This window comes from Gigantopelta aegis, unplaced genomic scaffold (genome assembly GCF_016097555.1).
Source record: "Gigantopelta aegis isolate Gae_Host unplaced genomic scaffold, Gae_host_genome ctg2221_pilon_pilon:::debris, whole genome shotgun sequence".
Taxonomy (NCBI): Eukaryota; Metazoa; Mollusca; class Gastropoda; order Neomphalida; family Peltospiridae; genus Gigantopelta; species Gigantopelta aegis.
This window is the reverse complement of record NW_024532873.1, coordinates 93,040-110,149: the sequence shown is the minus strand read 5'-3', so window position 1 is coordinate 110,149 and position 17,110 is coordinate 93,040. Positions and strand designations below refer to the sequence as shown.

Here is a 17,110-nt window from a genome sequence, read left to right as displayed (position 1 = left end):
ACAGTTGAGATGTTGGCGCGAGGCTTGCATTAATTGTCAGTTAATGAGGTGTTTAAATTCACAATGACTGAATTGTTGATCTGACCAGCAAATATTGAGCTGAGTGAATGGGATTCACTAGATGTGACCCTGACATTTTGTACATAGGGGCCTCATTGGCGTACGGGCTGACATTTTTGTAGGGAGGCAGGCTGGCTTTTGCACGAATTAAATGGAAAATGCCCAAATCTGGACAACATTTAGTCATATTAGCATTACTAACAAACAGCTACATGTACATGTATGCAGGGTTGGAAACGAATCACTATGCGTTTTTACATGGATTACAACTAATTTTGAGGGTAGAATCAGTGTTTCTGCCAGAAAGAAATTTTTGGGTATGGTGCTATGTTATTGAATGCAACCACAGTTAACAGGGGGTATGGGGGGCCTCCTCCACAAAGAAAATGGGTTCCATTTAGGGTTAGGCTTAAGAAAATCATACAATAATGATAAGTTATTAATTTTGTCAAAATGTTAACTTAAAAAAAAAAAAATTGGGGTATGGCGCCATACCCATTTTACCCTCTGGCAGATTTGAAACCCTGAGAATGATAGAAATACATGGTAAATAGGTCTCAGCTTAGCACATTTTGCCCGAATATCTGTGTAATGTTCCTGGTTTTTCTGGAGATCCATTCTTCATATTTCCTTGGTTATTATTTGTATTTAGTTCTTATTCTGATTATTCTTCTTACTAATTATATTAATCACTAATACTAACCTTACTAATGTAGTAAATGGAATAAGTATGGTATTTATTTATACACGTCTTTCCGAGATCTTACAGGCTTCGTCGGAATGCTCCTGTTGTTTGACTAATCATATTTTAGAATTATGATTGGCTGTCCAATGAAAAAGTGTTCAGGAAATCTTGTGGAGTACGATTTTCCTTCAAGCCTACACTTGTAGTTTTGGCTTTGGCAGGTGGGTTTGTTGTTTTCACAACTGTATTTTGTGTTACTTGTGCTTGCTTCCAAATGATTAGAACTTAACTAAATATTAATATAGGGGTAAAGGTTTAAATATAGGTAATTAAACCTTTATATTTGGTTAACTGTTGACAGGGTTGGGGGAGGTTCTTTCACCAAATAGTGTCATCTGCTTATTTTGCATGGGTTGGCAAGTGTCTGCTTAGGTTATCAAGGTATTGGACCGACCGAATTAGCAAACTGGAGCTAATGAAAAGGGTGCCGTTAGTCTATAATAGGCCTCTGTTAGAAGTGAAGAACTAGCTGATAAGCCTAGTTCAGCCTAATTAACCCTTATCAGGCTGCATTGTTTTAAAAACATTTCAAGAATTTGACCTATCATACATTTTTAATGATATCTCTCTTAATTTTTGGCATATTGAAATGAAAATACACACACATATTTTATAATGGACTGGCTACTTTACTATAATATTTTAAAATAAATTATTTTATTTATGTTACCATGGCAACAAGTACAAAGTTCAAAAGATTTGTTCTTTGATACTACTTAATTTATCTTCTTCTTAAAAATAATTTTAAGTTACCGTATATTGCCGTGTATTAGCCGACTCCTTGGATAAGCTGACCTCTTAGTTTGACCCTAAATATCTAGTACAAAGTCATCGGCCTTGTGTATAAGCCGAAGTCATCTTTTGTCCAGCTGTATGTTATATCGATTTCAATAATACCGTCAAGAAATAGACTTGTGCTTTTCTTGTTCATTATATTTGTTTTCCCTTTAATTATTACAAACACGGTAATCGTGATCGCAATCAATGTGGCAATGCTAACATCTACCATGCAGTGAAAAATAATTTAGAACTGATAAAGCATAACAGAAAAATAAATAATTCAAGCTGTAACAACATATCACCACACAAGTAATTAATTTATTCACTGGACAGCAAAAAGTAAAATCATTGAGGCATGTTTAATCCCCCACCACACACACAGAAACAAAAGATCATGCGGTTCGTGACTGCAGCTGTTCACTGAATATAGTATGGTCATGTGACAATAGTGGGAGTAATTATTGTCCTGAAATTCATGTTATGTTTTTTCAGTCGGTAATGTTAATAATGAGCTTAATTTATTTATGACATCACTTTACAGTTTAATGCACCCTCCCAACAAAACAATAATATTAAAAATATAATACTTGATTGAAGAAAAAACACTGTTTTGTATCTTAAATTTGCTATATGAAAGACTGGACCCAGTACAGGTCAAACAAAGATGGCGGACAGTTGGAAAGAATACGTTTTTACCATTGAAATGACAATAAATAAAGTAATTTTTTATTATTATTCATCAAACTTATAATGCATTCAAGAATAAAAGACTGCATAATATTGCATGATGGGGTGTTTTATTTATACTGTGCACAAATTATTGTTACATAATCTGTGAAAGGCTTAGGATCTGATCAAAATTTATAAGTCACGGTCGGGAGTATTTTCGATCGGAATTTTATGCTCCAATTTGTTGCCTCCGTGTATAAGCCGACTCTTCTTTTGGAAAGTGTTTCTAGACTTCAAAAGTCGGCTAATACACGGCAATATACGGTAATAAAGTTCTTGTAATATAAGACTATATCTTTATTTATTAACTATATTTATGATTTTAATGGTCCCCCCCCCCCCACCCCCCCAGAAAACACCTTTACTTGATACAAAAAATGGCATGAAATGATCAGTACTATCAGTTTTCTTTCATCATAATTTTCATATGTATAAAATTTAAAACAGTCAAACCATAGCGACGCTATGACAACAGTTCCATGTGATGTCATAATACTTGAGCTAGAACATGTATACACATCTGCAGCACTCTATGGGTTAATACTGGTGTATGCTTTTGGTTGAGGGATGTTTTAACTGAAAGGGACTGGGAATTTATGCAGACACAGGTAAATGTTGGAATGTAATTATTAAATGGTCTATTAATTATTGTAAATGTTGCATGACTACAACCGAAAGAGGTAGCTGGACCCGGATAAAATTTGAAAATCCTCCTGTCAAGGTACAGGGGCTGTTTGTATTACAGTTATGTGTATATTTTCTTTTTCTAGGGCTGTCATTGTAAATATCTCTCTACAGTTGTTTGTTTGTTTGTTTTTTTGTGTGTGTTACAATTTGATTTGGGGAAAATATTCCGGTGGGTTTTTTTATTATTACTATTAGGGTGGGTTTTTTTAATATATATTTATATGCTACTTTTATCCATTCAATTTGATTTGGGAAAACACCCCATAATGAAATATGCCTTTGTTTTTTCACCAGTAGCCATACATGCACACTAGTGTGTTTATACCGCCAACTTTACAAACAATCGCTGGTCTGCGATCTACTTAGTTACATAAATGTGTTTACGTGATTTGCAAAAGGAACTTAGGTTACAGGTTTTATCTGGAGCTGTTTATTTTGCATGTGTATTCTCAACTAGTTGTACCAGTATCATTATACATGTATGTTTACCGCTGATTTAACCAACAATCACGAGTCAGTTCGTCTGCGAGCTGCTTTTTTAATATGTAAATGTGTATGAGCGTGATTTCCAAAAGGAACTTGGATATAGGCTGTATCTAGTGCTAGTGCCGTTCTTGTTCTTGTTGTGGACCCGGTATAGTCCCCGTTAATTTGATCCATACAATTTTATTCTGGGAAAACTTCTTAAGATTTATTTCATCCACGCTAAATCTATCCCTCCCCCATCCCATCCCCCAAAATCAAAATAAAATATCTCCACTTCAATTTTATTATTTATAAATATGCCCCCCCCCCCCACCACATGATAGAACATACCCATGCCTTAGCAGCTGGAACGAGACATAATCCCACTGGCGGGGATCGACCACGATTCTAGACTCAAATGAATGCGTCCAAGCAAGGCACAAGACAACTTTATCCTTCCTGCACCGGCAGTAAGAAGACTACCACTATTCCAAGATTGGATTGACAAAATGAAGCTTGTTCGTGACCGCACAGTCCTTGCAAAATCAAAGCAAGATACCCCCCCCCCCCCAAAAAAAAAACCCACCCCAACAACAACAACAAAAAAACAAAAACAAAAACCAACCCCCTATTCGAAATCCAGTTGACAAACTTGTCTTTGTCATAGTCTGCACATGTACATGTATGCAGATGTTCATGTGTATTGCATCACAACCATGTGTACGTACATGTGTTCTTACCATCTCTCCATACAGCCCACCAAAGCAAGTACAAAACTACACAGCAAAGAGCCATAAAACCGTATTGCGTAATGTGTATTCAGTTCAAAGAGCGTGCATGTTCATGTAAAGTACGTAATTCGACAGTATTGTTCTTGGTGCTTGTGTTAATGGTTACATAGTAGGAGGGGAAGGGGAAATGCGATGGACTGAAATATGCAATACATTTAGTCTAATTCGGTCAAAAAAGTACACTAGATTAAAAGTTGGGCACACATTTAGAGGGTTCATCAAAAATAAAAATGAAGACAATTAATGTATTTTAGAACAGTGTTCTCAAATTTTGTTCGTCAATAAGAACCAAAAGTGTTCTGAATGTGCAATTTAAATATGACTTTACCTGACGGAAATTTTAAACAGTGCTTTCATAATCAGGTTAGGTCAGGTCATAGGGTTTAACGTACACATTCAGATAAAGCTGTTTTAGGGCACGCCTGTCATGGGCACAGGTGCCAGCCTCAACTGGTTCCTCTGTCCCGGACAGGAAAGGGTTGGGGTGGGTGAGAGATGGGACTGTCTGCACTGGCAGGTGTAAGAGTGCAGCTCGTCCAATCGGTAGCAGATGGAGGTGGTTTTGGTGATATGGTAGTTGGAATATCCCTTAGGATTAAGCCAAATTAAATGTAGAAAATCTGACACATTTTTTAACGGTCCGCCTAAATGGAAATGGGGAGCTATATATATTTTTGAACTTAGTATAGTATGCCGAGAGTAGCTCGTTACTGTGACTTAGTTGGTGTTGAGGTGTCTCCCTAGGTTGCCCATAGTGGCCCTTAAAAGGGCCAGATCTGTTCAGAAAAGGAAATATTCACTTGGTTTCACCCACAAACACACCGATTGTCACGTTCAGTAAAAATTGTAGGCATTAGAACAACTATTGTTAAAATAGCAATTGATTCAAAATTGTAGTAAAAAAATGCTAAATAAATTTAACAATAAAAGTGTACACAATATTTCAATTCAATATCTTGAGGCAACGGTTGAGTGCTCGCTTGCGGTGCTTGCGTCGCAAGATCGGACCACCTCGGTGTATCCATTCACCTGCTTGGGTTTTTCTCGTTCCAACTAGTGCACCACATCTGGTCAAAGGCTGTCATGTGTGTTCCTGTTTGTGGGAAAGAGCATAACAAAATATTCCTTGCTGCATTAAAAAAAAATGTAGGGGGTTTCCTCTGATGACAACGTGGTGTTTGACATCCAATTGCCTATGATCAATGTATTCTAGTGGTGTCGTTAAACAATACATTTTGATACTATTTAACAATATTAAGTACAGATAAATGTTGATAAAAGGTAAATTTTTAAGGAACACCACAGTAAAAACGAGTAATATAAACAAATATTATGTACCGGCTTCGGTGGCATCGTGGTTAGGCCATCGGTCTACAGGTTGGTGGGTACTGGGTTCGGATCCCAGTTGAAGCATGGGATTTGTAATCCAGATACCGACTCCAATGGTTCAACAAAGGCCATGGTTTGTGCTATCCTGTCTGTGGGAAGTGCAAATAAAAGATCCCTTGCTGCCTATCGTAAAAGAGTAGCCTATGTGGCGCCAGCGGGTTTCCTCTTTAAAAACCCCAGTAAGAATAACCATATGTTTGACGTCCAATAGCCGATGATAAGATGTGCTCTGGTGGTGTTGTTAAATAAAACAAACAAACTTTACAAATATTATGCAGTAACACGAAAACAACTGCGATTTAGCTTAGATGATAAAACTTTCGAAATGTCATGTTGGCTTTTTCTTTGACCTACAAGCCCAAGTCAAAACTAAAACAATCTCTATTTCTCAAGCAGCTCGTGCGTCTTGTATCAGGGACAGTTCTAACAGATTGTCTGGGTCACCATAATGGATTAAGTACTAGCCAGTGCGCTGTTCGACGATTAGTCTTCGCAATAATTATTATCTTTTGGATATAAATTAATAAATTAATTGTGCTAAATAATACTAACTACATTTTTAGGGGTGATTTTAAAAAGTCAATGCAATAATTTGAATAAACAAAATCATGGGCTCCGTTTCTTTGATGTTTGATCTCCTCGAGCAGTATGGTCTAATCGTGTGTGTGTGTGTTTGAGAGAGAGCGAGAGAGATCAGATGACGTCACACTGTTGCAGCATGCCATCTTCATTGTATGTGACAATCGGTTGAATTGACCGTTGCCAAGCATGCAAATCGGGCCAGTTGTTCAAAAATTAATCACTGTGTAACCATTAGTTAAAGGGACATTCCTGAGTTTGCTGCATTGTAAGATGTTTCTGACTAATAAAATATTTCTACGATTAACTTTGCATATTAAATTAAAAAAATTGTTTAGAATATCAGTGTCTGTATATTCAATGTGTTTCTGGTCGTCTTAAAGGGACATTCCTGAGTTTGCTGCATTGTAAGATGTTTCTAACTAATAAAATATTTGTACGATTAAACTTGCATATTAAATATATGTTCTTGTTTAGAATATCAATGCCTGTATATTCAATGTGTTTCTGGTCGTCTTAATATTTGTAAGAAGCCCAAACTGGATTTTGTCTTAAATAATTTTGTACGTACTAAAGAACAATATTTTAGGAAATAAAATGAAATTTAACCTACATGTAGTTACAAATATTAGAACGATCAGAAACACGTTTAATATACAGCCACTAATATTTTATGCAGAAAAATATACCGTATATCTTCGCCTGTAAGTCAATCTTGGCTATAAGTCGAGTCCCTAATTTCAAGCCCTGAAAACTTTTTTTTTTATTGACTCGTTTATAAGTCGACCCATGAAAAACAACTTATAAATATTGAAGTATTTCTTATTTTCAGCACATGAGAACAATAATGTACAATATTTGAACAAAAGAAAATTATTTTACAAACTTCGGTTTTCACGTTTTGTACATCCGTAACATCGCAAACAAGTAACATAGCATCAAAACGAAATATTCCCTTAGTAGATAGTGAAAGCTGTTTGGCTGTTACCGTATGGCACTGTACAGCATGGTTTTGTGCACAGACAACAACTTTATTTATAAACACTGACAACAGATCACTACAATAAAACTGAAAGTATCAGTTGGCCTCAGACTAGAGTTATCGACCCATTTGGTTGTCCAAAATACGGAAACTAATGCGAGAAAATATAGTTTTCTTGTGATGTGATTAATGGCTGGGGAGCTGCTTAGTATACTGGATTGTTACACTGGGTTTGACAGGTAAGAGGATGCAGTTAGTGAATATGTGCACTTGGTTTACACTGGATACTGCATAATGTCCCCCAGAGCACATTGAAGTCATGCAAAATTTGTGTAAAATGCAGAGAAATGGGTGTGATTCGGTCCCTTAGCCCACGTGTGTTTGTTTACATTGATATAACGCGGAAAAGAGCTGGACAACAGATGTCGTCCTTTCGAGTGTTCAATGGGCCCGTGAAATGCTAATGGCCTGGTGAAATTAATAAAAGTGCTACAGCCACTGGGGCTACATGAGAATACATAGTGAAATTAATTGTGGTCTGAGGCCAGTTAATCACATGTTTTGCCGCCATATTAATCCATGTAAGGAGGATAACTCTGGAAAGTACACTGGTTTTTATGTATGTCCCTATTGCTCTAGTGAACTGCAGATATCAGTCTAAGCTTTAAGGGAAAGCTCATGCAGTAATATTCATGAAGTTAATCACCGGCAAAACATTGTTTGAACAACCATTAATGCCAGTGACCAGATTTCAAAATAAACTCAGGCAACAGGTAGTTAGTATTGTTTAAATTTTTGCTATTAGTGATGACTGTTATTTTAACTAAGTGGACTTCTCTTGGCATGTGAGTGAGATCGCAGCCTTTTTGCATAACCAAAACCGTTCTAATGCCCCAAAAAAAGTTATAAAAAATAAATGTGTCAAATTAACATATTTGAGTATAAATACATGGCATACTTCAACAATAAAACTTGTAAAATAATCCCCAAAACGGTAATATTTTTAGGGTGAAATTTTCTTGCCCTCTTATAAGTCGACCCCCACATTATAAAATAATTTTTGGGTGAAAAAAATTTGACTTATAGGCGAAGATATATGGTATGTAATATGTAATTACAATTGTTAAAAAGTCTCTGTTAGTCGATAACATCTTAAAAATTGCAGCAAACTCAGGAATGTCCCTTTAATATTTGTAAGAAGCACAAACTGGATTTTGTCTTTAAATAATTTCGTATGTACGAAAAAAATAATAATTTGTAAATGAAATGAAATTTAACCTCAAAATTTAAAATTAGAACGATCAGAAACACATTTAATATACAGCAATTAATATATTATGCAAAACAATATATTTGATATGTAATTACAATCATTAAAAAGTCTTTGTTATCGATAACATTTTAAAAAGTGCAGCAAACTCAGGAATGTCCCTTTAAGAGAAATTATTAAAACCAAATATTAAATGACTTCAAAGAACAATTGAAAAATATATTAAAATATGTAAAAAATCGTCACAATATTCAAAACTGATAGAGAGAATACACCAGTAACAACAACAGCCCCAGATAAAACCTGTACCCAAGTTCCTTTTTGAAATTACGCCAGCTCACATATTAACAAAGAAGCACACAAACGATCGGCGATCGTTGGTCAAATCGGCGGTAAACAAGTATACAATGTTATTGATACAGCAAGTGGAGAAAGGGTAAATGGTGGCTAGAGAGAATACACCAGTAACAACAACAGCCCTAGATAAAACCTGTACCCAAGTTCCTTTTTGAAATTATGCCAGCTCACATATTAACAAAGCAGCACACAAACGATCGGCGATTGTTGGTCAAATCGGCGGTATACAAGTATACAATGTTATTGATACAGCTAGTAGAGAAAATGTAATTGGGGGTTAGAGATGATATACCGGGCCCATAACAACAGCACCAGATAAAACTGTATCCAAGATCCTTTAGGAAATGACGCTAACTCACATTAATTAAACAAAACAGCTCGCAGTCGAAACGATGGTTCGGATCGTTGGACAACTCGGCGGTAAACATGATATTGGTACAGCTAGAGGAGAAAGGGTAAATGGTGGCTAGAGAGAATATTCTTGGAACAACAACAACAACAACAGCCCCAGATACAACCTCTACCGAAGTTCCTTTTGGAAATCACACCAACTTTCATATTGACAAATCAGCACACAAACAACCAGCGATCGTTGGGATCGTTGGTCAAATCGATGGTAAACAGAAACAGAATGATATTGGTACAGCTAGTGAAAAGGTAAATGGGGTTAGATATAACATATTTGCAGTAACAACATCCCCAAACAAAACCTCTTCCAGGCACGTGTAGCACACACCCCTCCCACTTGTGGACGAATATGTACGTTTTTTTTGTAGTTTTTTTGTTTTTGTTTAATTTTTTTGTCCTATATATAAATAAAGATTTTTTAAAATTGCCTTGTTTCCCTTCCCCCACTAGAGACTGAGCCCCCTCCATTACAGATTGTGCTCCAAACCCCCACAACCAGATATTGTTACCACGTGCCTGCGTACCAAAGTTCCTTTCGAAAATCACTCCCAGCGCATTTTTATATTAACAAAGCAGTTCGTAGACGAAACGACTAACGATCATTTGTCAAATCGGCGGTAAACATACATGTATAATGATATTGGTACAGATAGTGAAGCAAATGTAAATGGGGGCTAGAGGGAATATATCCACAATAAAAACAGCCAAATTCCTTTTGGACATCTATTAACAAAGCAGCTTGCAGACCCGCGATCGTTTGGGCCGTTGGTAAATTCATCCGCAAACATAATGACATTGAAGGCGCGTGTGCACAGGGGTGTGCTTCAGGGTCTACCCTCCTCCCCCTTCCCGAATGTTTTTTTTTTAATGTTTTTTTTTTTGCGAAGCATGACCTGACATTCCCTAAAGACATCTCTCACCAGTCTAGACACCCGTACTCAATTTTCTGCACATGCACCTGTGTACATTGTTTTGTAAACCCCCCCCCCCATAAACGTAGCTCGCCAGTCTAGACCCCCCCCCCCCCCCGCTAACATTATTTCATACGCACCTGCATTGACAAAAACAGTAAAAGAAAAAAAGAAACAAATTTTTAAAAACACCCTAAATAATAATACATGTAATAACAATACAAATAAAAGCTTGTGACAAACGTCACAGTAGGCAAGCCACATGCACATTTATTTGTCGATTTCACTTCTTTTCTCTCGAAACCACGATACCCTACAACCCACCCCCACCCCACCCCCTGGACACATGCAGTGACGCTCCTTTTCCTTTATTACTACTAATAGTTTTCCTTTTTCAGCTATCTACAAGGGTTGCCGGTCAGTTAAATTACATCATGTGTTTGGTTTTAAAATTTATTATAGTCAGTATAGAATGGATGATTTAAGATGCCAATCGGAATATATCAATATCATAAGTTTTAGGATAATAATTTAATAATTCTGCTTTTAAAAAATATGTCAATGCTGCGGCATAAAAGGTGGGGGTTTTGGGGGGGTTTTTGGGGGGTTTCTCGGTTTAAAAAAACAACATTTTTTTTTAATGTTTTTTTATAACAGTTGACAACAACCGACAGATAAAGAGGTCACAGATTCGCAGCAAAGTGACCGGTGCGAATTTGCAGAATCGCAGCAAGTTGTTACTGCTGTGGAACAAAATAGTCTGATAGCCAATTTGGTTTTAAACATCCATCCCTCAAAATCGACGGCACATCGAAATGTCAAACTGATCCCCAAGACCGCCGAAACCGCCGAGCCGATCTCCGATATTGCCACTTTGGTTGGTTCGTGTACTGTAGCTGGACCTGGATAAAATTTGAAAATCCTCCTGTCAAGGGAGTGGGATCTGTTCTATTTGGACGAAATTTGTTACATCTGTATAATTTTTGCCCGAATTTGAGGTTTGCTCCTGCCCCGTCTCGTATTCATACGCATAGGTCCATAAACAAAGAGTAGCAGTTTGACGATAGACACTTGCCACAACATTAATTCATTAGAATTTTTAACGTGCACGAAGGTTTCAAGCATGACCTCCCCGGGCTCGATCACTGGTTGCCACAACATTAATTCATTAGAATTTGTAACGTGCACGAAGGTTTCAAGCATGACCTCCCCGGGCTCGATCACTGGTTGCCACAACATTAATTCATTAGAATTTTTAACGTGCACGAAGGTTTCAAGCATGACCTCCCCGGGCTCGATCACTGGTTGCCACAACATTAATTCATTAGAATTTTTAACGTGCACGAAGGTTTCAAGCATGACCTCCCCGGGCTCGATCACTGGTTGCCACAACATTAATTCATTAGAATTTTTAACGTGCACGAAGGTTTCAAGCATGACCTCCCCGGGCTCGATCACTGGTTGCCACAACATTAATTCATTAGAATTTTTAACGTGCACGAAGGTTTCAAGCATGACCTCCCCGGGCTCGATCAATGGTTGCCACAACATTAATTCATTAGAATTTTTAACGTGCACGAAGGTTTCAAGCATGACCTCCCCGGGCTCGATCACTGGTTGCCACAACATCAATTTTGCTTTGTACACAACAGGTCCAAATATATCAGCCACCTTATCGCAGTTTCAATTCATAGCCATATTTCGTAATGGTACACTTTCAAATTACATTATTTTGTACAAACACGGTTAGATACATTAATAATCGCTCAACAAAACATTTTCCACAGCAATTTTGCACTTAAAGTTTTCTAGCATTCATAAAAAGGACACGTCATGCATCCAGTTTATTTTATTGCATTGAGATACAACGTGACGTCATTCGAATCCGACGTCATTCAAATTATAAATAACCTACCACGCCAGTCTGCGTGTGCCAATATTACACTAGTTAGATATTGAGTAATTGTTATGACGTGAGAAATATCTTACACTGGTGTGTAATAAAAACTGCTTAGTGATGGCCATATTGGATTTATGTAAATTAAGCACTGTTCCACTGCTTTGATTTTGAAAGACATTTTATATGTTTGTCTTTCTGAGATAAATGGTGAGGAAATAAATGCTGTTGCAATTTGTAGTACCAGGTAGGTTATTTCATAAACTGAGTAGACTACAACGCACATAATTGAATGTAGCATGTGAAACCAACCAACCTAGCTATCTACCATGTTAATGCTGGTTTTAGTGCCACAAATGGATTTGAATAGCCAATCTATCAAACAGTGTGTTATATGCAGATTTATGCAGATTGAATTATAATTTATATTTAAGTTTAATTTTACTGGAGAACCACACATGGACAAGATGCCATTACGACAAATGATACTGGGCCCGTATTTTTGAAGCCACCTTAGCTACGACATATCGTAGCTAGTTAAGAGCAACATACAAATGTCGTAGATTTAAAATACGACCGATTTTCGAAGGTATCGTAAAGTTCTCTTATTTTGTGATGATTTACAATATTTGTGTAAACAAAAATGGGAACGCGTATTAAATGGAGATAGAAAAGATGGGGTATTTCTCGGTGACGTCATCAAGAAAATTCCCTCTTGGTACAGCTGATTTAACAGAATGGATATTATGCAAGCGTCCGAAACCCCAACAAAGAGGCCCCATAAGGGAAACCTGGGTTCCACAGAATTGGAAATTTTAACTTTGGATGTGGGGAAGACGTCCAACATTATTGTCTCTTCTTTTGGCTGGTTAACAGTGATTAGGCTACATTAGACCCAGAACACAAAGTACTATACACATAATTCAACTTTTAAAATTATTTGATTGTGACTATTTTAGACGAGTGATAAAGCACTCGCTCTATGCGCGGTCGGTCTGGGATCGATCCCCGTCGGTGTGTCCATTGGGCTATTTCTCATCCCAGTCAGTGCACCACGATTAGCCGTGGTATGTGTTATCCTGTCTATGGGTGGTGCATATAAAATATCCCTTGCTACTAATGGGAAAATGTAATGGGTTTTCTCATCAAGACTATATGTCTATATTACCAAATGTTTGACATCCAATAGCCGATGGTTAATAAATCAATGTGCTCCAGTGGTGTCATTAAACACAACAAACTTTAATTTTATACTTTAGTAACAAAAAATCACAAATCCAAGAAGGAAAATGGATACAGCCTAAGGGGCCGTTCAAATATTTATATCAAAATTAGACACCCTCCCTCCCCCTGTAACGCTAAACCATACACCCTGCAATTTTTAAAAGTATTTAAATTTGGAGACCTCCCCCATTTCCAAACAAGACATGCTATGGGTGTAATATAATTTTAAAGTGCTGTTTATGTACTTATGAATAAACTGATTTTATTTGATTTGGTTCGTTTTGCGATTTGGGAAAGCGCTGATCAGCGGCGTAGGGGGAGGTGGGCATGGGGTCATGCCACCCCGCCCCCAATGAAACCTTTTTTTTAAACCATTAAATTTTATAAAATCATACATACATACATACATAGTGTGGATTTCCTCCATCCCCAATATGGGTTACCTGCATATACAAGACATGCAGATCTGAGCCATTGGCGTAGCAAGGATTTTATATTGGCAGGAGGGGGGGGGGGGGGGGGGGGGGGGCGGCGGCGGCAGCATTATATCGACTGGTAAATTTTCTGAAATAGGCAGTGTAACGATCAAAGGTCACTATTGCAATACACTGTTATACAGTTTTAGACAGCAAAATACTTCGAGTTTACAAAATTGGGGAGCTGTATTTTCGTCTTTATCATGAAATACACTACATTTGCCGCAGTCACTTACCACAGATTTAGGACATATCGTGGCTAAGATGGCTTTGAAAATATGGGCCCTGAATGTTAAATATATGTACACTGTACTTACACCACACATCAAGTATCCCAGTGTTGGATATTACAGGAGTTGTCTGTCCCGGAATCCCTGCCGTGCAGTACACAGCATAGCCATCATCTGATCTGTAGACCGTTAGAGACAACGAACTGGTGGTAACAGTCAGACCATCTGGTTTCTGCTCTGTTGTGTTAGTAACACCACTGTTTATCTGTTGTCCATTCTTGTACCAGGAAATGGAAGCAGCTGGGTTGCTAGGTGATGTGACACAGATCAGTGTGATGGATCCTTCACTGGTTCCTATCTTCTCATTCTGTGAGCTGGTGTTTAGGAAGGTAACCATGGTGACTTGTACTGTGAAAAAAATTAGATATATGAAATATTGTTATAATGAAATTAAATTAGTTATGTTAAAAATATCATAAATAATGTAAGACTGCTGTCAGCTTTATAAGTTTTTTTGGCATCCTCACCCGCGTCCACACACATTGTTCAATGTCCATTGTTTGCCTTGCAGTCCTCTATGTTACAGTTTCTCTCTATAGGAGCCAAATGTCATCTACTTCTATTTTTAGGTGCCAAATAACAAATTTAGGAGCCAACATACATACATACATACATACATAACATACATACATACATAACATACATACATACATACATACATGGAAGCTTCGATAGCTCAGAGCATATCGTGGTTAGGCTTGCAATTTGCGGGCGAATCGGTGCCACAGGTTCGAGTCCCAGCAACGGCATGGGACAATTTTTGAGGCCAGAAAGGATTTAATTATCCCCTGTGCCAGTGCGTTAATATCTATGTATGTAACAGTCAACCTCGACATACATACAATATATAGATATTCATACATCAATACATACACATGTACATACATACATACATAACATACATACATACATACATACATACATATACATATACATATACATATATACACAGTGAAACTCCTCTAAACCGGACACCCTCAGGATCAAGCAAAAAGTCTGGTTTTAAGAGGTATTCGGTTTATAAAGAGGTTCTCTTTTGTACAGGTATTTTTATCTTTTTTTTAAATAACATGACAGACAACTGATGCTGGGGGCAAAACATGATCCGTGGACAGCACTAGTACATGACATAATTATTAGATTTTAAGTAAACCTTCATATAGATATATGTAAACTATAGAAATCATGTAAACAAAACAAGACAAATAATAACACAATGGTTTATAAATGTAATAATAAAACACTTATGGTTTCTGTCAGTCTAGGTTATATATATATATATATATATATATATATATATATATATATATATATATATATATATATATATATATATATATACATATACACATATATACATACACACACACACACACACACACAAATATATGGTAATTTAAAAAATATTAATTTCCTGTGCAGTCTTGCAAAGTTCTGAGATACTGCGATCCTATTTTACTAACATTTCATGTTTTAACATGAACTGTTGGTGGTGGGGGAAAGGAAGGTGTAACATACTTATAAATAAATAAATAACTGAATACTTGAATTATCAAGTTATGTTTTCAAAGAGAGAACATTGGTACATGGACCACTTAGTAAAGAATTTATTGATACTGTTGTACTAAAGTGTATCTGTTTTTCTACAATGCATATTTGTTTAATTTCACATTTAAAATGTGTGATGTCTAGCTGTATCTTTTGGACTTTTATATGATATATAAAATATTTTGCTGAAAGTAATAAGAGATCAAAGACGGTGTCTGTCCTAATGTTCTTCTTATGTCCGAATGTAAAACATTCAAGAGAGAGTTTTAGGTTAATTATATGATTACAAGATGCCAATAGCCAATTTAAAAATGTATCCCAGAATTCTTGAACAATATCACATACCCAAAAGAGATGTATTATAGATTCCTTACTTTTATGAGAAAAGCTTCACTATTAACAAGTTTCAACTTATAGCCAAATGTGTTAGTAGTCAATATTCTGTGTACTATTCTATATTGAAACCATCTTAACTTTGTTTCCTGCATGGTTATAAATGGTTTTAGATAAATAGTAGACCAGTTAAGCTCCATGGTGAAATGACATTGCCATTTTGCCATAGCAGTATTTCAATTATCAGAAAACGTTAATGTATAATAAAATAATTTGGAGCCTTGCAGGACAGAACAGAGTTTAGGTTGAACCGGCGAGTCATCTAAAGATATGTTTGTCTCTAGTCGTGTCCTTTTCAGTTTCTTTAAGTATGACCTGAGTGAATTAATGACTTCGTATTATTTTAAGAAACACACATTTAATTCATATACTGGTAGTTCATTAAATTCTTTTAAGTTATAAAATCCACCTTTTTCATTAACAAAATTGTAAGTCTGAGAAATACCCTTTTCTAACCACTGTGACAGAATTACACAGAACATTTATAACAATATAGAAGTTATACACTAAATATATAATACATTAAGTGATAAAATTGGATTGTGTATCATTTCTGTTGAATTTCAACTTTGTTGGGGATTACAAATGAAATACAAAGATGCAATGAATTTTCTACGGCCAAAGTTCAGTGATGGAATTACATGCTCGGAAAAAGGATTCCAACAACGCTACATTTCCCATTACATGTACATGTCTGTAATGTCGTAAAAAGAGTTAATTTTTTTTGGCAAATATTGAGTTTGGGTGATTATATACAGGCCACAGGATTTCAAATTTAATGCGATACACAGGGTTGAAAATTAGCAGTCGCCCATGGCAACCTTTATTAGCTAAGGGCGACTAAGAATTTTACAAAGGTAGTCTGTTGGGCGACCATCGATTTTAGGGTCTGGCGAGTAAGGTACCAGTTAAAAAAGAATGACACTGAAACTGAATCGAATGTGAAAAAACATACTGTGTCTGTGTTGGCGCGAACTACAGATCTGGCAGCAGAAGACATAGAACATGTTCTATATTTTGACAGCGCCAGACTCAACTTTTGTAGTTTTGGGCTGGGTCTTTCTAAAAACAGAGCTCAAAACGTATTGAAGACACTGCATGTATTTTTAAAATCTGGAAAGCTTATTGG

General features: G+C 36.5%; 1 protein-coding gene across 1 annotated transcript in view; it reads right to left on the bottom strand.

Annotated features, from left to right (window-relative positions):
* LOC121391363 (B-cell receptor CD22-like) overlaps window positions 1-17,110 on the bottom strand; it is a gene marked incomplete at both ends in the record, with an annotated part of 172,186 nt that overhangs the window by 77,148 nt on the left and 77,928 nt on the right. Inside the window, one exon of the mRNA XM_041523022.1 lies at window positions 14,068-14,388. Coding sequence (XP_041378956.1) covers window positions 14,068-14,388 — 321 coding nt within the window. The remainder of the gene's footprint in view (window positions 1-14,067; window positions 14,389-17,110) is intronic.